This window comes from Sceloporus undulatus, unplaced genomic scaffold (genome assembly GCF_019175285.1).
Source record: "Sceloporus undulatus isolate JIND9_A2432 ecotype Alabama unplaced genomic scaffold, SceUnd_v1.1 scaffold_14, whole genome shotgun sequence".
Classification (NCBI taxonomy): domain Eukaryota; kingdom Metazoa; phylum Chordata; class Lepidosauria; order Squamata; family Phrynosomatidae; genus Sceloporus; species Sceloporus undulatus.
The window spans coordinates 950783-978083 of NW_024802936.1; the positions used below are offsets into that span (position 1 = coordinate 950783).

Genomic DNA, 27301 nt, shown 5'->3' on the forward strand with positions numbered 1-27301 from the left:
TAATCTTGTAATGTGGAAGCTTATTGGAAACATTTCCCTTTTCCTAATAGATGCACATACATACAGAGATTAGTAAAATTAGCCTCAGAGGATACCAATGGCAAACCTCCTCTGAAGAAACTTGCCAACTTTGTTTGCCTTTGTTGTCGTGTGCCTTCAAGTTGTTTCCAACTTATGGTGACCCTATGATGGGGTTTTCTTGGCCAGATTTCTTCAGAAGTTGTTTGCCACTGCCTTCCCCTGAGGCTGAGAGTATGTGACTTGCCCATGGTCACCCAGTGGCTTTCATGGCCCAGTTGGGAACTGAACACTGGTCTCCAGAGTTGTAGTCCAACACTGAAACCACTAGGCCACGCTGACTCCAAGGTTTGCCTTATGGTTGCCATAAGTCAGAAATGACTTGAAGACACACAACAACAACAATTACAGTCGTCCTTCCACTTTTGGCTGGGGTTAGGGGCACAGGACCCCCATGAATGTGGAAAACCCATAAATAACAAAAACTGAAGGAGCTACAAATGCTTAGTGGAGTGTTCTCTCTAGAAATCTCTAATCCATCAGCGGGACTTTGGGTTAAAGTTGACCATAGAGTTGCGCTGGAGGACCTAGATATTCCTAGAGAGAACATATTAATAAAAATCAGTGAATTATCAAATCCTCAAAAGTCAAAGCTGCAAATGTGGAGGGATGAGTGTGCTTTGTTTATTTCAAAACAGGACAAACCAACTTTGATGTGAGGGCCCAAACCCGTTCCTAGTGCAGGGGAGCAAGGAGGGGTGGCCCAACCAACATGGTGGTCTTGGCCTTCTTCCTCCTCTAAAGGTGACCAGACTTGGTCTTCCTTTTCCAGGACATGCCCTCCATTTCAGTCCAGGAATTTCACAATATTCAGGATGCCATGAATGTATGAGTGTTTTTAGCTTTTATATGTGGTCACGTCTCCCATTTTTCCTGAATGCCCTCCCTTTTGAGCAGGACTAAGAAGTCATGAATTTATATGAATGTTTTCAGCTTTCATATGTGGTCAAGTCCTCCATTTTTCTTCAGTGTCCTCCCTTTTAAGCAGGACTGACATTTCTATGAGTGTTTTGAGCTTTCATAGGTGGCAATTTATTTATTTATTTATTTATGTAGTTCAAGGATTTATATCCCACCTTTTCCCCAGACAATGGGATTCAGGGCAGGTTAAAATAATTTAAAAAGATAGAACTAAAACACTGATTACAAAAGTTAAAAAATAATAATTAAATATAACAAGTATTAAAGCATACGTTTAAAACAGCATAGTTAAAACCAGTTTATATGTGCCCACGCCCCCCCATTTTTCCTGAATGCCCTCTTTTTTGAGCAGGACTAAGAAGCCATGAAGTGACATTTCTAGGTGTTTTGAGCTTTTAGATGTGATAGTCTTCCCTTTTAAGCAGGACTAAGAAGCCCTGCATTTATAGGAGTGTTTTGAGCTTTTATATGTGGTAAAGTCCTCCCTTTTTGAGCAGGACTAAGAAACCATGGGCTGACATTTCTATAGATGTTTTGAGCTCCCTTTTTCCCTGAATGCCTTCCCTTTTAAGCAGGACTAAGAAGCCTTGAATTTATAGTAGTGTTTTGAGCTTTTATTTGTGGAGATGTCCTCCATTTCCCTTTTCTGAAGAGGACTAAGAAGCCCTGGGTTTATTATGAGTGTTTTTGGGTTTTCCTATGTGTTAAAGCCCTCCCTTAAACGCCCTCCTTTTCGAGCAGGACTAAAGGAAGCCGAGGACGGAGGGGCATAATTCCTGGGAGTGTTTTGTGCTTTTGTTATACTCCATTTTGGACCTCTTCCTCTGAGGCAAGAGAGAAGGAGGGAGGCGCCTCTCCTTCCTTCCTCCCTCCTTCGTCATGACAGAGGCGCCATTTCCAGGGCTGCGTGCGCAGCGGGGCCCATTGCAGCGTCATCCTGAGGGGCCGGTTTGAATGAGACCCCGGCGGCGGAGCAGAAGGAAGGCCGAAGGAGGAGGAAGAGAAGGAAAGGGAGGCGCCGCCGCCCGAGCCCAGGCCCGCTCCCCTCGGCCCCGCTGCAGACCCCATCGCCATGCCGCTCTTCACCGGTGAGCCCGCCCGGCTCTCCCTCGCCAGGCCTCGCTCCTGGGAAGGAAGGCCGGTGCTCGGGCCTTTGGGCTCCGCAGGGTCTGGGGGGAAAGTGGCAGGGCTTGAATGGAGCCCGCATGGACATGGCGGGAAGACTCCGTCCTCCTCCCCCAGGAACTGTCCTCCAGGGCAGCTTTATTATGTCCAGGAGGGATTCCAAAGGGTCCTCCATTTTGAGCAGGACTGAGGTGGCCAGACTTGGTCCTCCTCCTTTCCCAGAACCTGTCCTCCATTACAGTCTTTTGAATCAAGGAGGGATTCCAAAAGGTCCTCCATTTTGAGCAGGGCCAGGGAGATCAGACTTGACCCTCTTCCTTTCCCATTACCTGCCCTCCATTTCAGCCTTCTGGGTCCAGGAGGAAATCCAAAAGGTCGTTGCAGGGCCCAGTGTGCCCAGACTTGGTCCTCCTCCTTCTCCAGGATGTGTCCTACATTTTAAGCCTTCTGTCCAGGAGGAGTTCCCAAAGGCCCTCCTCCATATTGAACAGAACTAGGGTGGTCAGGCTTGGTCCTCCTTTTTCAGGACCTGTCTCCCATTCCAGCCTTCTGTCCAGGTCCTCTGTTTTGTCATGACTTAGTCTTCTTTTGACAGGACGTTCCTTACATTCCAGCCTCTGTCCAGGAGGATTCCAAAAGGTCCTCCATATTGAGCAGGACCTGGCCTCCATTTCAGCTTTCTGTCCTGGAGGAATTTCAAAAGGCCCTCCATTTTAAGCATAACTAAGAAGCATGGGATTTTTGTTTATATGACTATTTTTAGATTTTATTTGGAATGTCTTTCATTTTCTTGCATGTTCTGCATTTTGTGGTGCCTTGTCCTCCTTTGTGGCACAGACATAGGTTTTTTGTTTTAACTGTTTTCCGGTGGCAGTTTCTCTCTGCCTAGAAAAAAATGGCTTTCCACATTGCCTTCCCATCTGGGGTGATTTCGAGCACTGTTTTATCACAGACCTAGCGCATTAATTTAAGCAGCAAACCCACAGCGTGGGACTGGCTTCACCTTACAGAAAAATTATACAAGTCGCCCCCCCCCCCACATTTGCATCTTGGACTTTTGCGGCTTAGATTATTTGCAGATTTGATTAATATGTTCTCTCTAGGCATTGCTAGGTCTTCCAGAGAAACTCTGCAGGAAGTTGACCATAATGTTGTGTTCCTCAAGAAAAGAATCCTCTAGGCATTTGTAGGTCCTCCAGCATGAGTCTGTAGTCACATTCTGGCATTGTTGACCACAGAGGTCTGCTGGAGGACCTAGAGATTCCTAGAGAGGTGTTCTCTCAGATTGAAAAGGTAAGGATAGGAGCTGGAGAATCATTTCTCACATAATAGTAGTCTTTTTTTTTAGCTGTCAGATTATGTTTTAAAAAGGTAAACATGGAGAGTGGAGACAACAATTGGCCTTCCACATTTGTGGCTTTGACCTTTGAGGATTTAATATTATGTTCTCTCAAGAATATCTAGGTCCCCCATTGAGACTCTGTGGTCAACTTCCACCATAAGTCATTCTGGAGGAACTAGAGGTTTCTAGAGAGAACAGGCATTTGTAGGTCATCTAGCACAGTTCTGTGGTCAGTGTCCAGCGGATGTTGACCATAGAGTTGTGCTGGAGGACCTAGAGATTCCTAGAGAGGTGTTCACTCAGGTTAAAAAATAGTTGGTTTTTTATCTGCGGTTTTCCCACTTTCACAGGGATCTTGCACTCCTAACCCCAGCAAATGTGGAAGGCCCACTGTAAATGGTGGTGGTGCCATTATCAGCAGATAAGATATTATATTGGTTACAACCCCACTAGCTGAAGAGTGATATTATTTTTTCTGGACTGAATTACTCAACCGTTGTATATGAACTGAAGTCCTAAATATATGGAGAGGAAGAAATAGGCTGCTGGTATGATCTATGTATTTGGTGCTAATAGCTTATTAGGTATTGTATAGGGAAAAAGTAAAATTACAAGTGCAAAGGATTTGAAAGACACAATAAAGTAGATCCAAAACACACTGTAGAAATAATCCAGTTTGAAGAGGCCTGCCCTGGCACCAGAACTCTTCAATAGAAAAGACTAAATGTCTCACAAAACTACAGTTCCCAGAATTCCGTAGCATTGAGCCAGGGCAGTTAAAGCAGTCCCAAACTGGATTATTTCTGCAGTGTGATTTGGACCGTAGTTATGTTGAAAGTTTGGGATTTGACAGTGGATAATAGAAACAATGTGGCAAAATCTAGTAGAAGAGTCCAGTGAAGATAAAAAGAAGCTGCAGTGGTTTCATGAAAAACATCATTGCCCATTCTGAGATTTTTGTATGTAATAAGAAAACTTGCTCTTGTTGCTGTGTACCTTCAAGTAGTTTCTGACTTATGGCTACCCTAAGGTGAACCTATCATGGGGTTTTCTTGGCAAAGTTTCTTCAGAGGGATTTGCCAGTGCCCCTTTCGGAGGCTGAGGGAGTGTGACCCACCCAAGGCCATCAAGAAGGTTTCATGGCCAAGCAATGAATTAGACCTTTTCGCCAGAGTCATAATCCAACACTCAAACCACTACGTCACACTGGCTGGAGCTAGCTGAAGGTGGTGGTTGTGTGCCTTCAAGTTGTTTTTGACTTACGGGGATCCTAAGGTGAACTTATCATGGGGATACTAAATGTAAACAGTAGATCATAATGAAGGAAAGCATACCGAGTACTATTGGGACACTTCCCCCACTCTTAGTTGAATAGGTAACACATGTGCTGGTTCATTTGGCACAAAACTGATATGGAAGAAGGTATGGTAGTATCAGCAGGGGATAGTAAGGATAGTCGTGGGGATAGATACAGACTTTTCATAAAATGTCAGATTTTGTGAAGAAAACATAAGAAATCCACCTTACGATTTGATGCAGTTATCATTGTCTTTAGGGTTGTCTCTACAGAAATCAGTGGGTGTCTCCTGGGTCAGGCAGAGATACAGCTGGTTGATATAGCCAGCTGTGGTGCTTGGGGAGGCCCACGGCTAGTTGGGCACTTCCATGTGAACAGTGAGACTCCGGTGATTGTCCCAGAGGTGGCTTTGTAGACTTAAAATAGAATGGCAAACTCAATGCTAAAAGGAGCGGAAACTGTTACCTATCTTCCCAGTCCACTTCTGAACTGCTCTGTTGGATTCATATAACAAACTATTATCCACATACATGCTTGCAGGAATAATAAAACATGTCATGTACAACCCTGGAAGTAATCTTTTCTGATGGGGCCTGTTTTATAAGGTCGGTCAGTATGTATTGCAAAGTTCATTATTGGAAGCAAAGGTCCAATGCTACTGTTAAATGTTGGTAGATATGTTTATGTGACATGGCAAGCGAGGGATCTAGAATAACCCTGGTTTGTCTTACTGGTGCACATTGCTCCAGTGCTCCTGTTTGCACAGGAACGGCTAAATAAATCATCAAAATCTGCTTTGCAGTTGATTTATCATGCTGTGTGGATGAGCACATTTCTGCCTGCAGTTTATTTCCTTCCAACCAAACCAGATAAAGAAATCGAGAACAGATTCTGGATTCTCTATCTGGTTTGTCTGAAGGGAGCAAACCAGGGAAGGAAAACTGCCTTCTGCAAGCGTACCTGATGAACCAACGACAGAATGAAGCCAAGGCCCTCATGGATCTGTGGCACATGAGTCATGCAGATGAAATTATTTGGAAATATGCAGGTACTCAGCCACAAGTTTGCTCCTATTGCTTTTAGCAAAAAGTGAACAAGAGATCTGATGACAAAGCATCTAGTCCAAAAGTGCCATTTATTTATTTATTTATTTATTTATTGAAAGGTTTAGTTGTGACTTAAAAGAGTTTTGATCTGGAAGCTGGCTCACCTACAAAATCCTTTAGGTTTCATTATAAAACTTAAACAAACCTGACTTTACAGTATTTTATAGACCTGCTGTGACATTTCAGTGTTACTGCCATTGAAACACACATTGTTTCATCTGTCATTTATATATTGAAGCTGTATTGTTAAATTAAAATCTTAGTGGACTCAACTACATATGACAGTTTGCAATCTTAATGACTAACACTTGTTGACAGAATTAAGACCCTTTTTGACAATCTCTTTTTTTCCTTTTTTTACAGTTAATGTAAAATGGGGCAAGGAGAAATTTGATGGAGTGGAGTTGAATACAGATGAACCTCCAATGGTATTCAAAGCTCAACTTTTTGCTTTGACTGGAGTTCAGCCTGACAGACAGAAAGTAATGGTGAAAGGTGGAACTGTAAAGGTAGAGTTTGGTAATAATCTTATCGTGTTTTAGATATTATATTTATTTAATGTAGATTTGAGCAACAAAAATGTTGGCTTGTTGCTTTCTAGAAGAGCTGCGCTTAAGTAAAAAAAAAAGAAGACAAGTGACAGGAAATGATGTTTCTCTTTATGTACTCTTCTTGAGTCATAGCTATGATAATCCACAGGCTTGCTAATATCTTACCTTGAATTTTGAATTCTCTTTTAGTTCTGTGATATCTTAATGTTATTCCAAGGGAATAATTTATTTTGTTTTGTTCAATTAGGATGATGACTGGGGAAACATCAAAATAAAAAATGTAAGTACAGCTGAGTAATTGCATTAGATAATTGCTATGCCTTGGATCGTTCCATGAATAGAAAATAGTTAATATTCACAGAATGATGTTTTTCAGCCTCTTTCTGTTGGCTGCAGGCTGAAAATGTTCTCCATATATGAGGGAAACTCTTGGGAATGGCATGGGTATGGTGCAGGATAGGGCTGCAGATGAATAGTATTTTGGGGATAAGTTATGCTCTTGGTGTGTCAGAGTGGGGAGTTGTATTGCCTTCCAGACATTGTTGAACTGAAGCTTCGTGTAGCCTTTGGCAGCATAGCCAATTAGGAAAAAGTAGGAATTGTAGTTCAAAAACTGAGGTCTGCACAATTCCTATCCCTATCTTAGCTGAACAGAGGAGCAATTTAGGAGCCAACCATGCATTTATGAATTATATACAATTTCTTCTTCATATTATAGTATTGACAGTCATATTTGTTGCTATTATCTGTTGGACTTTTTAATGTTATTTGTTCTATTGTCTTTTGAAAGAAGTAAACATTAAGATAGAGGTTGGATGTCCAACTTAATCAATGATGCTTTTATTTATTAACAATAGTGATTACTCTGATATTCTAGTTAAGAGAAACATTGCTGCTCCAAAATTTATGAAATTTGTAAACCATCATGTATTTTGTTTCAAACTACTTGAGGACATTCTGAATTGCTGTCATCAGATGGACTGATTCAATCAAGGCCATAGCCCTGAGTTTTCAAGAACTGAGTAGGATATTGGTGACCAAGGTTTCTGGAGGTCTCTCATTCATATGGTGACTGTGGTTGAAACCAACTTGACAGCAAATAACAAACCTTTATTGCCTTTTTTTGAACAGGGGATGACGTTATTAATGATGGGTTCTGCTGATGCGCTTCCTGAAGAGCCAGTAGCCAGGCCTGTCTTTGTGGAAGATATGACAGAAGAACAGTTGGCCTCAGCTGTAAGTCTGCTTTTTCTTTATTGTCCCAAAGTGTGAATTACTGCAAAACATTGTATCACTGCATATTTAGTGAAAAACAAATGCATTACGAACTTGCTTACTTTTCTCACCAGAAGCCAGCATATACAGAGCTACAGAAGTAGTGCTGTAAACTTAAAAAGGAGTTGGGCTTACCCCCCTTCACTGAGAAGCAAACATATTGAGAGGCTATGTTTTTTCAGGTAGCCTTGTCTTACCGTATATACTCATGTACAAGTCGGCCCATGTATAAGTCGAGGGCAAGTTTTGGGGACAAAATTTTGGATTTTGCTATGACCTGTGGATAAGTCGAGGGTACAATTTAGGGGCATGTAGCAAAGGATGTAAATGACAAAGCCCCCCTCATGCACGCATGCTCTCCTTGCAAAATACTATCAGGGCAGTTTCCCTCCTCCCTGGGAAAGAGAGAGACATACACACACACTCTCTCCTTGTAAAAAAAAAAGCAATCAGAGCTCTTTCCCAGGGAGCAGGGGAACAGCTCCAATTGCTTTTTGTGAGGCATGTATTTTGTGTTTGGACTTAAGATAACATAGATTAGCATTAAAAATTTAATGGATAGGAAATTTGATTTATCTAACTTTTGAAGAATGGAATTATTGATATACTAATAGAAGAGATAGCTTGATAGATAGGAAAACTGGTATATAGTTAGAGGTTTAAGTGTGAAAACAGAAATGAAAGCTAGATTGATTTAAATAGCACTAACCCTTTGAAGATAGGAAATAATTAATGAATTTAATTGTACTTTTGTAGTTCAAGAATCTGATTTGTAAATTTTAATAATGAAAATAATAATAATAATGACGACTGTGGAGTCCCAAATGTGGGGAAATGCCCCCATCTCCTCAGGCAATGTGTGTGGATGTTTTAATTTTAAAAAAAAAATATTTGAAAAAAGTTTGGGCCAGGAATTTAAGGGAGTCTGTAGGTGTATCAGTTCATGGGCTGTACTTCCCTACCGCTGTTCTGAACAGTGATAATAGTTATTAGCCAGTAAGCATCCTTTCACCCTGGTTATAATTCATAACAAATGTAATACTATTTAATTAATACATCTTCAGTTGTAATATTTATTACATTAATTAATACATCTTCAGATGCAATATTTATTGTCCAACATGTGAACATTAGTGATTGCACCATTCCTTTATACTGAATATAATGCTAACCAGCAATGTTTAAATGCTACAGCACAATCTTGTCTTATAGTCTGTCTTCCTCTCCTCCTTTCTTAACTGTGTTCTGTCATATCCAAATCCTGTTTAACTAACACATCTTCATTCTCTCCACATTCTGACAACTTCACCTATTTTTGTTCTCTCCACCAGTTATTGCCCACATGCAAAAATGCCTCTCCCAACGTTTGGCACCTCTCACTCAACCATCATATATACTTCTAATCATACTTAGCATCTTATATTATATTACATTATAATATACGAACAAAAACTACAGTTATAGTTTATGTGATGTCACAATAACCAGCACTTCAAATTGTGCCTGAAAAGGAACTGGTATTTAGTAAAGTTGTTGTACTTTGAGAGTAGCATGTTCTAGTTAAAAGTCTGAAACATTCCAAACTAGATGAAGTTGGTTTATTTGTGATGGCTTACAGATTTGTCTTAGATAAGATAATCATAAATAACCAATTTCTTCTAGTTCAGAATGCTTCTGCAAACTATCATTTGGGCCCTGAGGATGGTTCTGAGGGCAGTTTATAAAATAACATACAAAACAATACCAAAATTAAAAGAGAAAAGCAAAAGCAGCAAATTTAATCCTTTGATTTAAAAAAGAGAAATGTTTTTAAAGCTGATATCATAGTTCTTTTGGTGTCTGCCTTAAAAAGCTGATCTTTAACTCCTGGAGAAAATTGGTGGTAAGGCGTACAACTAAGCCTCAGAAGATGACTGCCAGGTTCATAAAAAAATTTGTTGAACCATGATGTTGAGAATATATTCCTAGAAGAAAAGTATTAAAGTAACAGGTCTCTCTAAAATTTTCAAGCACTTATATATTTCTGTGACAGATGGAGTTACCGTGTGGCTTAACAAATCTTGGGAATACTTGTTATATGAATGCTACGGTTCAGTGTATTCGCTCTGTGCCAGAACTGAAAGAGGCCCTCAAGAGGTAGGTTTTATAACTATATAAAATATTGTTAATGTTTCTCAATTTAACTGTTCAAAATAGTTATGAAATGCCAGTACTTTGAGACTGGGTTGCAACTGTTCTAACATGAAAATTATTCAGTGAGCCTGCGTCATGTGCGGCTGCGCCGGAAAAAAAGCCTCTTGCGTCCCGGAAGGAGTAATGGGGCATGCGCCCGTGGCATGCACCCCATGGCACCCAATAGGCACGAGACCCATTGCTTCTTATGGGGCTTTTTCTCTTATGCGGGGGGGGGGTCTGGAACGGATCTCCGTGTAAGAGGAGGGCCCACTGTATTGATGGGAACTAAAGCACATCATAGGATGAAATTATTGGTAGAATTATAATCATTCAGTTCTGGAATAAGATCTACATCTGGGCAAATCACATTGTATACTGTAATTATTATAAAACTATTCTTGCATAATTTATTCTGTAATATTTTCAGCATCTTGTTAGCTCTTAAGAATGTGATAGATTCAGTACATTTATATTGCTTTGTAAGAATACTTATGCCTGACAAATCCTAATGTACTATATCATGGGATATGAAAGTAACTGATATACTAGTACTTTAATATTAAGTAGTTGGTACAAAATGAATTTGCCATGCCTTGAAAAGAGTGTCTTCATGCTTAATGTTACTTCTGTGTGTTCTTTACTGCCACTTTGCTCCTGGTCTTTGTGAATTCATCAAGAAGCAGAATAGGCAAAGGTTAGTCTTGCTAGCACTTTACAGATGTAGGAATCTAATGAATGACTTGTTTAACTCATTTATTTATAAAAGGGGATCTGCAATATTTTAAAAGCATTCCAACAATCTTTTGTAGGAATAGCTGTTCTTAAAATCCTTAATTTAGATCAAATAGTTCTTTTCTGGAAGTGGAACTCACTCCTTGCATACAGCAGTCTCTTAATTTTTGCCTTTCCTGTGGACCTCTGCAGCGTTTCAATCTACTGGACCTTTGATGTGACCTTTCAGGAGGTGCAAGGGGATGCATTAGAGAAAGGAAGGGTTGGGGATCCCTGCTATACAAGTGGAATTTGGATCCGTGTTCTTGACTTTTATCAGAACCTTCATTTTGAGTGTACTTTGAATGTTCCCCAAACATTTTAATGAAAAGAAAAGTAAGTCATGATAGGTCATGACTAGCTACATGACTCAGCATACTTTGTACCTAACAGTTAAAATTGTTTTAAAAATGCATCAAACAAGGTGATTTTTAAAAAAATAAATGATTGCAAAATGTAGGGGTTTGTTTGGTATTTGGGGGATTTATTTAGCTGGCAGAAGTGATGGAAGAGGAAATGGCATGGGATATTAAAGTGCACAAGCTGTTAGTACAGATATAAAGTTACTCATATTTCTTTGTGCTGTTGAGACCCCTTCTCATTCTTGAATTACCCTCACTATGTCTAAAAATGATTGGCTAGCTTATCTGCATAGCTGGAGAGATTCTATTTCGAAATAAATGTATGCTCTCCTTTCCAGTTCCCTAAATAGGTCAAAGCAATGCAGTGATAAGTTAAACCTTCATCTCACTGAATTCAGCTGCAAGGGAGAAGCAAGTTTGTCAGATTTGAAGATACATGGACCTTAAAATGCTTTATAAGCATTGCATACACTTATTTTATTTTGCTTTGATTTATATCTCACCTTTGTCCCAAAATAGGATCCAAAATGGCTTTTTATGCTCACATCTACATGACCTTTTTCTATTAAAAATAATAATGCTAGTAAGAATTGTCAAAGTTTCTACCTTTCCACAAAATAGCTGTGCGACAAGTGCACAGAAGATGCTCATCTTGCTGAAGTCCACTTCAGTGTTATTTGTATGTGTTATTGCTTCTAAAGCTGAACTAAATTTATTTTAAATATTTCTTTAGGTATGCTGGTGCCTTAAGAGCTTCAGGGGAAATGGCCTCGGCTCAGTATATTACTGCAGGTTTGTATCAGAGCAGCAATGTGCAAGCTCCTTTTGGTTACTTGGAACAAAGCATACAGAATTCTGTTCATGCAAGAGTATTTTTTCCCTCTTTTATATTCAGATTTCTATCTCTCTAGCACCACTTCAAATATCAAGTGTCCTTTTGAACTCTAGGCTACTGCACTTGTGCTCTTTAAAATGTAGCTTATCAAAATAATGTCCATTGCCACAAAATTGCCACTTACAGATGTAAAGAGAAGCTTTTAAAAGTCTAAGGTTACTCTGAACTATAAAGTGCACTTTGGAATATAGCAACTGCTTGACCACTTTGTTTTCTCCCCCCCCCCCATTTGTGATATATGTCACTCCATTTAAAGAAAAAGAAAAAAATAAAGAAGGAAAGGTACAGGTTTGAATGTGCCTGCTGTTTCTAAAGGTTTAAAAGCCATTCCTTTTTTTTGCTCCTTGAAAACAAATCTATTGAGTAATATTTCTGAATGTTTTTTGGCATTGTCCTGGCTTAGGACCACTTGCAAGGATGTATCATATTTGATCCAATTGTGTGATTATACTGATCTTGCTTTCTTAAGCTGTTATAGAAACAAGCATTTAAAAACAAAACAAAATGTGTTTTGTTTGGTTATTTAAAGTTGAACTTTTTATCCAAAATGGTAATCTCTGGATGAATTCCATGTTTCAGTGTTAAGTTAGCAAAACAAAACAAAACTGTTGAGCAGCTTGCATTTAGCTGCATCTGTCAGGGAATTATAAAATTGGTTCTGTGACCATCACAGAGGGTTAAAGAACATAGGGCTGTTCTGTGGTGATCCTCTTTCTCATTTATTAAAGGGAGGGCTGGGAGGCAACTTGTACCTTTAATTGAAATGAAAGAAGAGGCATTGTATGCAGAGCAGCTGTTTATGTCTCCCCTTTGGGTGGTTTACTTAAAGTGCTGCTGGACTGGTAGTGGTGGGTGTGTTTGCCCACATTCCTTTCATATATTTTATATATACTTTCATATGCTTTGTGACCTAATACCAAATATGCAAAGTCTTAAAGAGAAGAAGCAAAAATGGAGGCAAATCCAGGAGAGTCCACAGAATAAGCAAAAGACATACTTCAAGATTCCTAAAAGATAGTTGCTATGCTAAGAAAGTCCGACATGTTTTGGAATATGTGTATTTATAAGGTCTACTTCAAGGAACTATATAAAATAATAAAAGGAAAAAAATGTAAATACATAATATCACATCACATTAAGTCAATATCACATTAATAATAATAATAATAATAATAATAATAATAATAATAATAAACTGTTTATTTTTATACCGCTTTTCCTTGAGATCAAAGCGGTGTATATTTATACATCACCTATAATCTTTACATACTTAGAATCAAACTCTAGAAATTTCTGAATCAGGGATTCAAACCAAAAAGGTCAGGTGAGTAGTGTTTATTGGTTTAGGAGAACATTTATAACCACTTGCTGATCAATAATGTTTGTGATATTATATAAATTGTGAAAAATGCTTTTATTTCTATATTGTGCTTTAATGTAATTTCAAGTGTATAGCTTTCAGAACATAATAAATCTTCCCTTTGAAATCTCAGGTATAATATCATGACACACCATTTTAATCCTTGCAGATAGGAAATTGCACATTTATGTAAATATGTGGGTCCATTTTTAATGGCTTACTTGAATCTTTGTATGAGGAGGGTTTTCCCCCTTTATATACACTGACCACTGGGATATTATTGAAACCAACTGTCATTGAACTATGTATGTGTATGTTTCATCGTCAACCAGTATTTCCCTATTTTTTTGAGATACTCAGATTGTGCTTTAAAATATGACGGTGTGAAGTGGCAATTGTCAAAAGAACAAAATGTGTTGCAAGAGTAGTGCTGCAAGAGTAATGGTCTAAGGAGCATATGTTAAATTTTAAAGCACTCATTAGCAAGTGATTTATTGATTAGGCAATGTTGCCATATAGTAAGACGTAAATCCTACTCTTGGTCTCAACAAGCTAATTGAATAATTATCAGTCTGCAATTTTGTGAGTTCCATTGATTCTGTGAGTTTAATAGGAACAAACAATAGGGTTCAGGTCTAAGCTTCCCCATGTAGTCTTTGGCAGCTGTGTGATATATTCAACCTTCTTTTGTAGGTAGACTGGTTGTGCAGATGATTCAGAAATAGTCCTCGACTGAAAAGTTCTACTATAGGCATAAGGGATTTTATGGAATTGGTAGCATTGATTATAATTTTAGTACATTATGATGTAATACTTAATCTCTTTTTAAAACTAATTCTATTTTATTTTTAAGCTCTTAGAGATTTATTTGATTCCATGGATAAGACCTCTTCTAGTATCCCTCCCATCATTCTCCTCCAGTTTTTACATATGGCCTTTCCCCAGTTTGCAGAGAAAGGAGATCAGGGCCAGTATCTTCAACAGGTAAATGCTTTTCATCCATTTTCAACGTGTAGATAGCATGTTTTTTTTCTAAAGGAATACATGTGTTGTTCAAGAAGCCTCACAACTTTAGGAGTTGAGGCAATAGCATCATGCATATGTTCATGTGTACTCGAAATTAGTGGTTGTACTGGTATGGTTCCTTAGTGACCTCTGTCAAATAAAGAAGGACATTTTTTAAAGAACATTGATACTTTATTTATTTATTTCATTTATTTATATGCTGCCTTTTTACTGGATTAAGGGTGGTTTAGAAAATAAGCTAAAAACAAAGCACCTTCCATTTCCATAAGAAGCTTTCCTGCAAGCAGTTGCTCATTAATAGCTTGCTTAAAAGGTAACTCCCCAAGAGCCATCAGGAATACATCTAGATCCATAAGTCTCCTGGGGCAGACCATTTTAATTGACTCCCCACTCCTACAGAGTTTCTGAGTCAAAGTGAGTCTAAACACCACCAAGTAGTGCTCAGTTCATAACAATGAAACTACATAAAGTTCCTTCACATCCAGATTACTGTCATCCCGCCAAGTCTTGAGCTGCTTCAGATATAGCAGTCTCCATGTACAAGAGATGAGGGGATTCCAACATCAGTGCTGGGACAGACAGGAATACTATTGAGCATGGGGTGGGTGGTACACCATCAGATTCTGTCCCAGCCATCCACTTTCAAGAACACACCCTCAAACACAGCAGACTGTGGGACAGAGACATGGCATCCTGATAGATCGCTGCCACTCTGTTTCCCCACCCTCCAGGCCTTGCCAGCTGCCCTAGAGAACACAGGTGGATAAAGCTGGGGGAGATTAACCCTTCTACCTTCATCCAGCCAACTCTCTAATACAAGCCAGGTCAGCATGCTCATCCAGGATCATGTCCTGGATCAAAGATGTTTTTCCATTTATCAATCTGCCATTGAGCAGCAGCATTTTCAGCCTATGAAGTTTGTTACCAAGGCTGCTTCAGATTCAAATGTTTGTAGTTGTATCCAGTCAGTTGGATCCATTCTCCATTGCAGATAGAGTTCCATTTAAATCACTGGCACACAAATTATCGTGACTATCTTAAATCCTGTTGATTTAAATATGCCTAAGTCTACGTTATTTGCATTATTTTTGTCAACTTCAAACTATCAGTATGTCATATATTGGCTTTTGATCTGTTTCTTACATAGGATGCCAATGAATGTTGGGTACAGATGATGCGAGTACTGCAGCAGAAGCTAGAAGGGATAGAAGGTGATACAGTTATGGAAGTAAGTTACCTTTACCTTATAAAGGGAAGAAAATACTAGCACATAAACTAGCACACAAACTCTGTTTAGCCAGGGTTTTGACTATTTTCTCATTCCCCGATTTTTTAACCTTTTAGCCTTTAATCAATAACATTCCTAAAAGCTTAGTGAAAAGCTGAAGTGTTAGTGAATTTGTAGAGACTTTTCAAATGTATATTTTATGGCCTAAGAGAAACCGTATACCATATACTGTGGGGTTGGAATCTTTACACGCTAACACTTGCGTATTGAAATACATGAGAGTACTTTTGAGTAGCCACAGTAGAAATATGAATTCATGAGTGCAAAGTGTAATTATTAAGAGTTGGCAATCAGTGGCTTTTGAATGCAGAGAACCACTAGACATGTTCATGAAACCTGGTCTTATTAATGTACTCTCTCTCCTCTTTATCCCAAATGTTGTAGGATGGTTCTCATAGAGAGCCCCCCCCCAGCCCTACCCCCTTTTGTCCAAGCTGAGACTTATACGCAGCTCTAATCAACAGAATACTTAAGTTGTAGGAGTGAAAGGAGTTAGCAACCTATATATTGTGGCTTACAGAAATTTAAAATTTTAAAAATTCTTTCTTTCTTTCTTTCTTTCTTTCTTTCTTTCTTTCTTTCACAGACTGACTCTGGAGCTTCAGGAGCAGCTGCAGCACCTCCTAAAAAGAAGAGCTTGATTGATCAGTTTTTCAGTATTGAATTTGAAACTACGTATCCTATACAAATACAGAAGGGGTGGTCATGATAATATAGGCAGAGTTGGGATTTGTAAATTTTGCTTTCATAGGAATAATGCTCGCTAGCTTGTTTGTGATTATTACCTATGTAGTTTACAAAGCAATAGATAGATGGAAATGAAAAATGTAAATTAAGAAAATTTCAGAAAGTAGGAGCTACACTTGGCTTGTTGTTGTTTTTTTTTAAAAGAATGTAACAGAACAGCCATTTTGCATTAAAACTATGTTTTTTTAAATGTCATGATGCACAAACGTATCCTGTACTGATTACAAGCAAAACAGCTGGTCACTGCAATTAAAACAGTTGATATAAACACTGAACTTAACTCCTGAAAAAAGAATTAAGCATTGCTGACACATTTCAATATTACATTAAGCTCTATAACTTTTAAAATGGAGCAGTAACTCGTGTCTTCACAATTTTTATCCTTAATGTTATGTGAAGCATGAAATGTACAGAAGCAGAAGAGGAGGAGGTCACAAAAGGAACAGAGAATCAACTCCAGCTTAGTTGTTTTATCAATCAAGAAGTTAAATATCTTTTCACAGGTCTTAAATTGGTGAGCAACTTGTAGTATCTTTAGGAGAGCTTTCTTTCTATAGAAAAGGTATTTGAAAGGCCCTAGCTTCAAAACAAACCAGAAAGGGTTGTGGATGGTATTAGCAGTATTGCTTTGAGTTTAAGCAGCTTTTTATATCACCATGATTTTGCATCTTATTTCTGTCACCCCCTCTTTCCATATGCTGTAGATAATCTTGGAGTATGACTAAGTGAACATTTGATGCTAATAAGAATACCAATATTGAAATAGGGCAACAGAATAAAATATTGCATACATGGTTTTAGTATGGGTTGTTTATGAGAGGGTACTAATGGTGGAACTGTTTTTGAGATAACTATGATTATGCACCGGATTGTAAACAGAGAGAGGATGATTTGTAGACCTAATCCAGAAGGTCTGAATCTATAAACTTAGCCAAGAAATTCCTACTCTTATCTCCAGTCTGATTGGAGATACCAGGATTTCCCTTTCAGTTAGTAGTTTCCGGAATTGTGGAAACCATCTGAAATTGTTTTGTATCTCCATCCTTTTCTTTACAGAGAGCAGAGGGTGGGAGAACAAAACAAAGAACTTATCGCAGGTGTTCCTGGGGGCTCCTGGAAATACAGTAGGCCCACACAGGCTAGCCATCTGTTGATTGGAGCTCCTTCAGATCAGTCTGCCCCAGATTAGTCAATGGTAGTACATGCATGCAACTGTGCCAATGCAGGCATGTGCATGTCACAATCCAGTGACTAATATAGGCTTGAACTCCCATATTTTTCCTATCAGCGAGGCCACCCTGAATGGAACCACTGCAGATGGGAAGAGTGCACTCTACTCACTGAGAGTCCTTAATTACTTCCCCATCCTCCTTCCTGCAGAACTCTTCCCCTTTTAGTTCTGCCAGAAGAACTTTGTCTTGACTGATGCTACACATAATAGAAATTGAAGTAAAAGCTTGGCAAGGGCAGGTTTAAAAACTGAGATGATAATCTGACATGATATGATATAATGTTATGTTTCTGTTTCAGCGCCTTCAAGAAGAAATTACTAAACTGTCTCCAACCTTGCAAAGAAATGCCCTTTACATAAAATCTGTGAGTAGCCTTGGTTATCTCTTGTGTTGAGTGCCTTATAATTGCATATAAAGGCAAAATATAATTAGTATTCCCAGTTGTGAGCTAGAACATGGCCACATAGCCCGAAAAACCCACAAAAAACCATGGATGCCGGCCATGAACGCCTTTGGCTTCACGGTTTCACAGTGGTTCATAGAACTGCAAGTCACTATTTATTGTAAAGTTGGGGGTGGAGAAGAGATGCTGCTCTACATGAAAAGTGATAGGGTGAAAGCTCCACCTATGAAAGCAGAGTCCTGTTGTCTCTGTTGTCCCCCGGAATCCTTGGAAAAGGGTGGAGGAATCATTCCATTCCCTTGCATAGAGAAAAATAGCCTGGTGGCTGTCACAGCTGGGCTTTGCAGACACGGTAGTATCTGTGAGCTAACATACATCAGTGGCATCCTTACCCACTTGGTGTGCACAGGGGTGGGGGTGGCAGTGGCCAAGAGGGTGTACTTGCCCTTTTTCTTTTGCATTGGCAATTGCCTTCTGCTGAGAGCGAAACTGCCACCATGGTAATACCTGGAGGGGCGCACTTACCCTTCTACTTAGTGCTAGTGGCCCTCTGAAGAAGAAGTTGCCCCCACTGCAGCAAAGCCAGAAGGGGCATGCTCATCCCAGTCCAGTCATGGATAATTTGCTGTTGTTAACCTCTTTTCAGTGAAACCTTGAGTGTCTGTGTTTGCAGCTTAAGAATTGACTGTTTATCATGTTTTGTTGATCAATTGACTTATTTTTCTAGTCAAAAATAAGTCGCCTACCTGCTTACCTGACTATTCAGATGGTTCGTTTCTTCTACAAAGAGAAAGAATCTGTGAATGCCAAAGTTCTCAAGGTAGTGTATTTCAGATTCCGTAGGTTTTGGTATACAGTCAGCCTCGTGATTGGCCAGTCCCATGAGTCGCCAAGCTTCTGTCTGTAATGAAAGTGAATGCTGTATCACCATACTCATGCCTTCTACTTGATTAGGTTCAAGATTCTTCTGCTAGAAAACTTGGTAATTAAGTTTGTAGGACTGGATTTTTATTTACAGTGGGACCTCGATATCTGCAGACATGCCATCCTCAGATTTGAGCATCTGTTAATGGCAAGCCCGCATTGTCCCCAGTGGCAGTGTGTGTATTTGGCTGTGCCACCATTATGGACAATGTGACTTGAGTATTCATGGATTGTAGTATACGCGGGGGGTGAGCATGGTCCAGAACGGATCCCCGAAGATACCGAGGTTCTACTGTGTTTATTGAATCTGAATTTATGAACTGCCTTTCTCTGGCAAGTGGTTATGAAAGGCATAGTATTACAAACTGTTATGCAAATGTTGCAGTTTAACTCAGCACTATTGTATTTATGCTATGATATAGTCTGCTTAAAGCTTGGGAATAAATGTGGTGAAACATGCCTAGTATTTCAATTTTTCCCCGCAAGTCTTCACATTTTTAGGGCCATATCTCTGTGGGAGAGAACATGATTTGCATTCAAGACATTCCGGGCTTTGACTCTGGTATGTCAGTATAGGGCAGGAAAATTAATTCTCTGAAACTCAGGAAAGATACTACCAGTCATTGAGGATAATATCATGTTACGTAGACCCATACTCTAACTTGGTATAAAGTGAGACATTAAAAAAAAATATCTTAGGTCTCTATTGAAAATACTTGTTTAAACATGTTAAAGGAATTGCATTTAAAATAGTAGTGGACAATAGTGTCTCTGGTGTTGATTAGCTAAACATTAAACCTTTCTTTTAATTGTCCTTAGGATGTTAAGTTTCCTCTTATGTTGGATGTATATGAATTATGTACACCAGAACTTCAAGAAAAGATGGTTCCCTACCGGTCAAAATTCAAGGATTTGGAAGATAAAAAAGTAAATCAACAGACAAAAAATGTAGGTGATCCCATTAAGTTTGTTATATCAGTATACTAAATTTTAAACCTTAAATTCTAGTCAGTTGTGTGTAGGTGAACTCTTATTGCGGAAGTATACCATGCTGAACTTTTTAACAGTAATAATTTCAAATCAGTTTGAGGTATGATGAGTTGTTGTGGTGTCTAGTAAATCCTTGCAGCCACACTCGTTTTTATATAGATAACGAGTTTCACTTCTTTCTCCTTTCCCAAACTTCACATTAGTTTCACAAGAAAGAAAAGCTTATGAGAAATCCTACTTGTCCAGAGCAAAGTGACTAACTCCATCACTTATGTTTCTGACTTGACTTTTATTTTTGGAGTTTGAGCTTCTAACTTGGCACATTTGGGACTGCTGTTCAGAGGAGGGGAAACATATGTGCAGGCTTGAAGGACATGCTGCGGGTTGAACCAGTGTCTGAAATGATATGCAACTTTCAGATTTCTTTGTGTTGGTAATGCTTTAAACAGAACATTGAAATCCCTTTTGAAATCCAGTTGTCAGTGCCAGACAAAACAAAACAAAAAACATGCAGTGTTAAGTGCAATGTTTTTAGAATTAAAGGCTGATCAAACTTTCTTTGATCTATATTTTGACAGAAAAATCTTGCTGTAATAAACCGTTGTTAAACCCCTGTGGCAAAGATGGGCACTGTATCTGCCAGGGGTCATAGGTGTGCCACTCTCTCTTCCCAACTCCCTGAGCGCTATATTCCTTGGTAGTCCATCATAATCTGTTTTTTAAAGGGAGTGTCTTTCATTTAACAAGATAGTTCTCATTTAAAATAAATTTGATGGAGAATGAATACCTTGTTCAAGAGCTAAGCAGGCTTCCAATAACACAATTTTTATTCTTAAACAAGGCTTTCAGATTCTATGTTATTACATTTTAGCTCTTTTCTAATTGCTATAGAATTTCTATAGGATTTTATAGTGTGTTTTACTTGTTTTAGTGTTATTTTGTGTTATTTTAAAGTGGCCTAAGGGCTAATCAATAAACATTTCTTCTTCTTAAACAAGGCATACACTCCATGTCCACCTACCTTTACTGAACAAATTCCTTTTTAAAGGGGAAAAAAAAAAAAACCCAAGGTTTCTTCCTCTGGTGCACGAATTTTAGCAAAGGGGAATGAAATTGGTCCAGCAAGCAGTTGTATCATATGGCCTAGATATTGCCTTAGACAGAGGGAACCAAAATAAACTCAGGAATTCTTCACAGTGGTTATTATATAATAGTGAAGCTAGAATGGACTTCAATCAGAAATTATCAGAACAGTAAAACTTCATTGAAATTAGATTGGAAATATGAACTGTTTAGAAATGGTTTGAATCTAGAATCCCCACTCCCCCAGAGAATTGTGTGTATCATAGAGAATATGTGAAGATTAGGGTTTCTGAATGTTCACATATTCCTGCAGCCTCTCCCTGACCCTGCCAGACAAAAGGAAATTTCCCACAAGCCATAACACGTAGCGTGGGTTAAAGACTTGTTTTTATATTTAAATGATTTCTTATTGGGAATGAGGCACTTGGATCAGTTGTTAGGGTTATCTTTTGATTGTATTTTTAATGTTACTTTACATTAAATTAACTCATTTAAACTAAAACCATGTTAATTTTTAAGTCTAGTAAAGGTGATGGTGCACAGAAAGAAGTTAAATATGAGCCGTTTTCCTTTTCTGATGGTAAGTGGACACTGAAGGAGGTATAGTCCCCAAATTTCAAGTTCTTCTTTTTAAAAATCGCACTTTAATTACCATAAGACAATATTCACTAATAGAAGGAACTTTAAACAACCAGAAAACTTTATTATTCTCATTAATTTCTCTGAATATAAAATGCAGTATATATTTTGGAATACCAGAGTGAAGATGTAAGCTTATCTTAAATGACATATACTGTTTTGCAGTAAATAATTAGCAAAAGGCTTCAAAGCTCATAAATGCTATAGAAATGGAGCATGGAAGAGCAGAAATGAGTGATTAGGAAGCTATTTTTTCTTTCAAGTAATAGCTTATAAACTTACAAGGGATGCAGTGGCTTAGCAGTTAAGACGCCAGTTCTAATGATCTGAAGATCAGAAGGTTGGCAGTTCAAGGACCGAGTGCTACATGATGGAGTGAGCTCTCTTCACTAGTCCCAGCTACTGGCATCCTAGCAGTTCAAAAGCATGCATATGCAAGTAGATAGATAGGTACCACTTAACTGGGAAGGTAACAGCATTTGGTACAGTCATGCTGGTCACATGACCGCCAGAGCAGGCCTTGGAGAATGCTGGATCTTTGGCTTAGTAACGGAGATGAGCACCGCCCCTACAGTCAGTTACAATTAGACATTTATGTCAAGGAACTACCTTTACCTATTTTTATAGCATATGCAGTCAGCCCTCCTTATCCACAGATTTTTTTATCCATGGTTTCAAGCATCCACGGCTTTAAATTTTTCCAAAAAAAAAAGTATAAATTCCAAATAGCAAACCTTGAATTTGCTATTTTATATAAGGGACGCCACTTTGTTGTGCCATTGTATTTAGTGGGACTTGAGCATCCATAGATTTTGTTATCCACGGGGGGTCTTGGAAGCAAACCTCAGTGGATAACAAGGACCCTCTGTATATTACTTCTCCAGCTGTGTGCACTGTGTGTTACAGTGTTATGATTTCATTTTTCTTGACACTGATAGTTTTTTATTGAATTTCCTTATGAACTTTTATTTATAAATTTTATTTTGACACTTATTTACTGAAGGGCAAGTGGAAGTTTACTTGTTTTAGTATTCTGCTGCAGGTAATTGATTTGAACAAAAATAATGTAGTCAATGACTTATTTTCATCAGGCTACAGTTCCTTATATGGTCACTATTTGGAAATACTGTGAAATCGTACAAATGAATAAGGACATGAGATCAAAATGCCCTTGCACCTCATATCCAGCATCTTAAGACCCAGGAGAGTCTTCTCTATGAAAAGCTCATTTTGATTTGAACTGAAGGCCATTCATACATACCAACCTATGCCTATTTGCACAAAAGTCAGCCTCAGATTAAGAAACTGGTCCTGCATACCCGAAACAAGCAGCACGTCAGCCCAAATTATGTCACATCCAGAAGAGTCTCTTCTATGAGATGAAACGTTTGAATTCCATCTCACGGAGACTTTCCTGGTTTAGAAGCAACTTGCAACTTGTTTTGGGTGCTCAAGACCAGTTGCTTAATTTTGAGCTGGTTTTTGTTCCAATGGGCACAGGTTGACATATTTGAATGTGTCTAGAAACACATTTGGGCGTTTCATCTTACAGAGCAGACTCTCCTAGATGTTTGAATCCATGTTTTGGGTTGATCTACACCTTGTTTTGAGGTGTGCAAGGCCAGTTCCTTATTCTTGAACAATACATAAAATAGACTGTTTACAAGCTGGATTTGGGGCGTAGGCCAATTTCAGCCTTGTGGATTTATTCATCTGTATGATTTAGCTCATTGTAGATATTTTGTGCAACTGGGAATGAGGAACCATATTCATGTTGATCTTTGTTAGCATTTCATGTAACATTGTTCCATGTGCTATGTATGTCTGTACAGTTCCTCAACAGCAGACACTCAGCTTAATTTTGCAAACCATTCTTCCTTTCATATTGTCCTTTGTGTACTTACATACCTTGGATGCTTGCTTCCATGGAAATGTATGTGGACTGGGATTTAGTGGTAAAACCCCAACTGACATTGGTTTAGAACTAACTTGTGTTAAAAACCTTAGTTTGATTTTTCTGGGGCTCTAATTCTGAAGTTTTGCATGAGGGTAACAAAAGGACATAGATAACCAAGTGCAAAGTGTGTTTTTCTGTGGTTACACTATGGTGTTTTCTCTCTTTATCCTTCCAGATATTGGCTCCAGTAACTGTGGTTATTATGACCTGCAGGCAGTGCTAACACATCAGGGAAGATCTAGTTCTTCTGGACACTATGTATCTTGGGTTAAAAGAAAACAAGGTACTGAGGCAATGTTAGCAAAATAACAGTGTAACAGTGTTATTCAAAATGAAAAAGATACTATTAAAATATAAAAAGCAAAACAGTTCATTCTAAAACAACATAGCATCCTCAGACTGTTCTTTAAAAACCTTCAGTTTTAAAAGCTAGTTTAAAAATACCATTTAAATGCAAAGGGTGGAACACTGAGTCTAACAAGTATACCTGAATGTTCTTAAGAAAAAGCAAAGAAAATGATGAAATGGGGGAACATAGTCTACTGCCCCAATAATACATAAATTACAATAAATAATCTTTAAGACAAGACTTAAGTGTTAACACTTAAGCTTGCTAAAGCATTGAGAGATTTTAAAATGAAACACCAATCTGATTTCTGAGTAAAAGTTCAGGACTACTAGAATATGAGTCACACACCAATAAGACTAAATGAAGGCAAAGTCAAAATTGAAGTGCCTGAGTTATGCTTTAGTTTCTGCAAACCCTATGTCACATTTCCAGACATATGACTGCATGTTCGATACAATTTAGTACCCTCAGAATACAGCTAAAGTGCATCAACATTTTCTGTAGTCAAAGGGCCAAATCAGTCCATACAAAATTACCTTATAACAACTGAGTGTGTTAGTTTTAAAGACCTTTGGAGCTAGGGAACACTGAGGTAACCATGTATGCAGTAAACGTTAGTTCTGCACTGGAATTTGCAAGCTCTAAGTGTTGCAAACAGTTTTCCTCCAGTTGGAACAATACATTTCTTTAGAAAACTGGGCCAATGCAATTACTATATATATTTGACTATAAGTCAACCTCATGTATAAGTCGGGGTCAGATTTAAGTGCCAAAATTATGGATTTTGATATGACCCTTGGATAAGTTGAGGGTAAAACCTAAGGACATATAACAAAGGACCTAAAGGATGAAGCAAAGCAAAACAATGTCAAAGAATATCCAAAATTCCAGTCGGCATAAATCTTTGTGCTCACTTCTTAAGGTTGGATGGACAAGAGAGTAGAGAGGGTCAGTGCTTCCAGGACAGGTTATACTCTTGCCTTTCACCAGGGTATGGTTCCTTCTGTTAAATAAGAGTTAAGATACAGTACTTACATTGGCCCGTGGATAAGTCGACTTAGGTTTTTTGGGTCAATTTTTTGACCTAAATTTCTAGACTTATATATGAGTATATCCATTATCTAATGTAATTTGCCAGAATCTTAAGGACAGATTTTCCTTTTAGCAAAGCAGAGCTGTAAGATTCCTGAAGTCCCTCAAACTCGGACTTGTATACTACAATATAGAGACTTCTGTTATGATCGTTTTGGTCATGCTTTTAGACATATTAATCAGTCTAACATCTGGAACCCCGGTAATGTACTGTGTGTTAGTGGAACTGAATACATTGTACCTTTGTCTTATTGCTCCTTTACTTTGAATAAATAATGTGGCTGCACTGGAACACTAACTTGGTAAATTGGAATCAATAATAGATCAATAATAATTTAGTGCTCTGTTTTTATTCACAGATGAATGGATTAAATTTGATGACGACAAAGTCAGCATTGTTACACCTGAAGATATCTTGAGGCTATCTGGGGGTGGAGACTGGCATATAGCTTATGTTCTACTATATGGGCCACGCAGAATTGAACTAATGGAAGATGAAGCTGAACAATAGACTTCAATTCTATCTAGGTGTGAAATAAATTTCTTAACTCCCGAGCTTCATAGATGCCGAAAAATTGGTTCATACGAACTCTCATTTGGAGCCAGCAAGGAAGCCAGACCAGATTTTAAAAGATCTGCGTTAAAGCCAGTACACTATGCAGCCACTCAATAGTGGCAGCAGGTTGATATTTCAAACTAGTCTTAATTGTTGTGTTGCAAAAATCCATTTTAAAAACCATCTAACTATTGGTAAAATAAGGTGAGATTCCTCTCTTCTCTAATATTGTCAGCAAGATATTTATTACACACCTACTCATGCATCATCTGTTGTTAACTCTTGCATGGTTTTTACCAGTTCAGTAGCTTTCCATTCTTTCTATTGTGTCTGATAGCTTTGTCAGAAAGGTGAAAAATCAATTGTTGCCTCAACATGTAATTCAGTGCTGCTGCCCATAGCCTATGGAAAAAATGGCTGCAATCACGTATTTGTTCAGCCTGACGTGCCAACTCAGTCTGTTCTGTTGCTGGCATTTCATGACTTTAAATAAATGGTGTCAGTAATGACCATGCTTCTTACATAACCATGGTTGCTGTTTGATCTTCCAGTTAAAGTTTAAAGAGTATGGTTGGATAGTTGGCTTTCTATGCATACTGTTTGCACAATAATACTTCCCTCTCCCCACACTTAAAAACTATCCATGATAAAAGAACAGAAAAATATAAATCTTGAAATACCATTCATTGGGATTTAACTACAGAAACCATACAAAGGAGGTAATTATGTTGAGCACTGGTCACAACAATGCCACCTGCAGGTAACCCGTGGGGGTTATTTTTCAGCACTTCCAGCACACATACCAGTACTTTCACTGGAATCTCCCTTAAAATTATGGCAGGAAACATGACCACTTCAGTTGCCATTTTGAGAGACATTTCAGCTTGGGGGAACTGGACCCTGCACAGCTGTTACCTGGATCTAGGTTCAGTCAATTAAAGCAGAGGAAATGTTTAGTGAGGCTCAGCAAGAAACTTTATATTTTATATAAAATAGGATTCATTCCATTCATCCATTTGTTCATTGCATTCACTTACAGAGTTGCCTACTAAAACATAGGTCAGCATAATATGAAAGATGTTATAGTAGGAGTGAGAAAGTGTAGCAGTGGGCAAATTTGGTGTTCCCAAGACCTTTGGGCTGTACAACTTGTCAAAAAAAAGGAGTGTGCACAAGTTGTATTTTTATTTTGGGAAGTGGGTATTAATGGTAAATCGCTGCTTTTGGGGGCATCAAGAAGAGGCAAATAACTTGGCAAGAAAATCAGGCAGTATAGAGAGGAGTGCATCAGCAGATATGGAGGCCCACACTTCACACAACTGGTTTACAGTATATGCGCCGATTCACCCCACTCAGATAGCTGCAGTCCAGTGAGCCTCTGAGAGGAATGACAGTACAGTTGAATTTCCTTGTCCACTGATTCAACCATTCATGCTTAAAAATGTCCAAAAATATAAAGTCCAAAAAGCAAACTTTGATTTTGCTATTTTATATAAGGGACACCATTAATGGGATTTTGCATATCCATGGATTTTGGTATCCATGGGGCGTTCTGGAACCAAACCCAAGGCGATACGAAGGACCCACTGTATTTTTTTTAAAAAATCATCTCATCCAGCAAAATTGAACTGGAACAGTTAAGAGAGAAAAACAACGCTAACAAAAACAAACAAAGCCAGATAAGATGATGGTGCTGGGGGGGGGGGCAGTGAAGAAAATAAATTGGCCAATAAAGCTAAGAAACCTGAGCTACCTCT

The 27301-nt window shown here is 38.5% G+C and overlaps 1 protein-coding gene across 1 annotated transcript; it reads left to right on the plus strand.

Annotated features, from left to right (window-relative positions):
* The first annotated feature begins 1863 nt into the window (after positions 1–1863).
* LOC121917281 (ubiquitin carboxyl-terminal hydrolase 14) lies at positions 1864–26070 on the plus strand. The gene is made up of 16 exons (XM_042443082.1): positions 1864–2087; positions 6233–6378; positions 6668–6700; positions 7552–7656; positions 9728–9831; positions 11737–11795; positions 14112–14242; positions 15432–15512; positions 16159–16247; positions 16719–16833; positions 17850–17915; positions 18682–18774; positions 19698–19826; positions 21471–21531; positions 23723–23830; positions 25348–26070. The coding sequence occupies exons 1-16, from the start codon at positions 2072–2074 to the stop codon at positions 25497–25499; spliced, it is 1488 nt and encodes a 495-aa protein (XP_042299016.1). The 5' UTR covers positions 1864–2071; the 3' UTR covers positions 25500–26070.
* Positions 26071–27301: the final 1231 nt, after the last annotated feature.

Bases quoted from the DNA above. Each gene is read 5' to 3' on its own strand.
- LOC121917281 (XM_042443082.1), top strand. The intron at 7,657-9,727 runs GTAAGTCTGCTT...TTTCTGTGACAG, and splicing joins AAGAACAGTTGGCCTCAGCT to ATGGAGTTACCGTGTGGCTT. The intron at 19,827-21,470 runs GTAGGTGATCCC...TTAATTTTTAAG, and splicing joins TAAATCAACAGACAAAAAAT to TCTAGTAAAGGTGATGGTGC.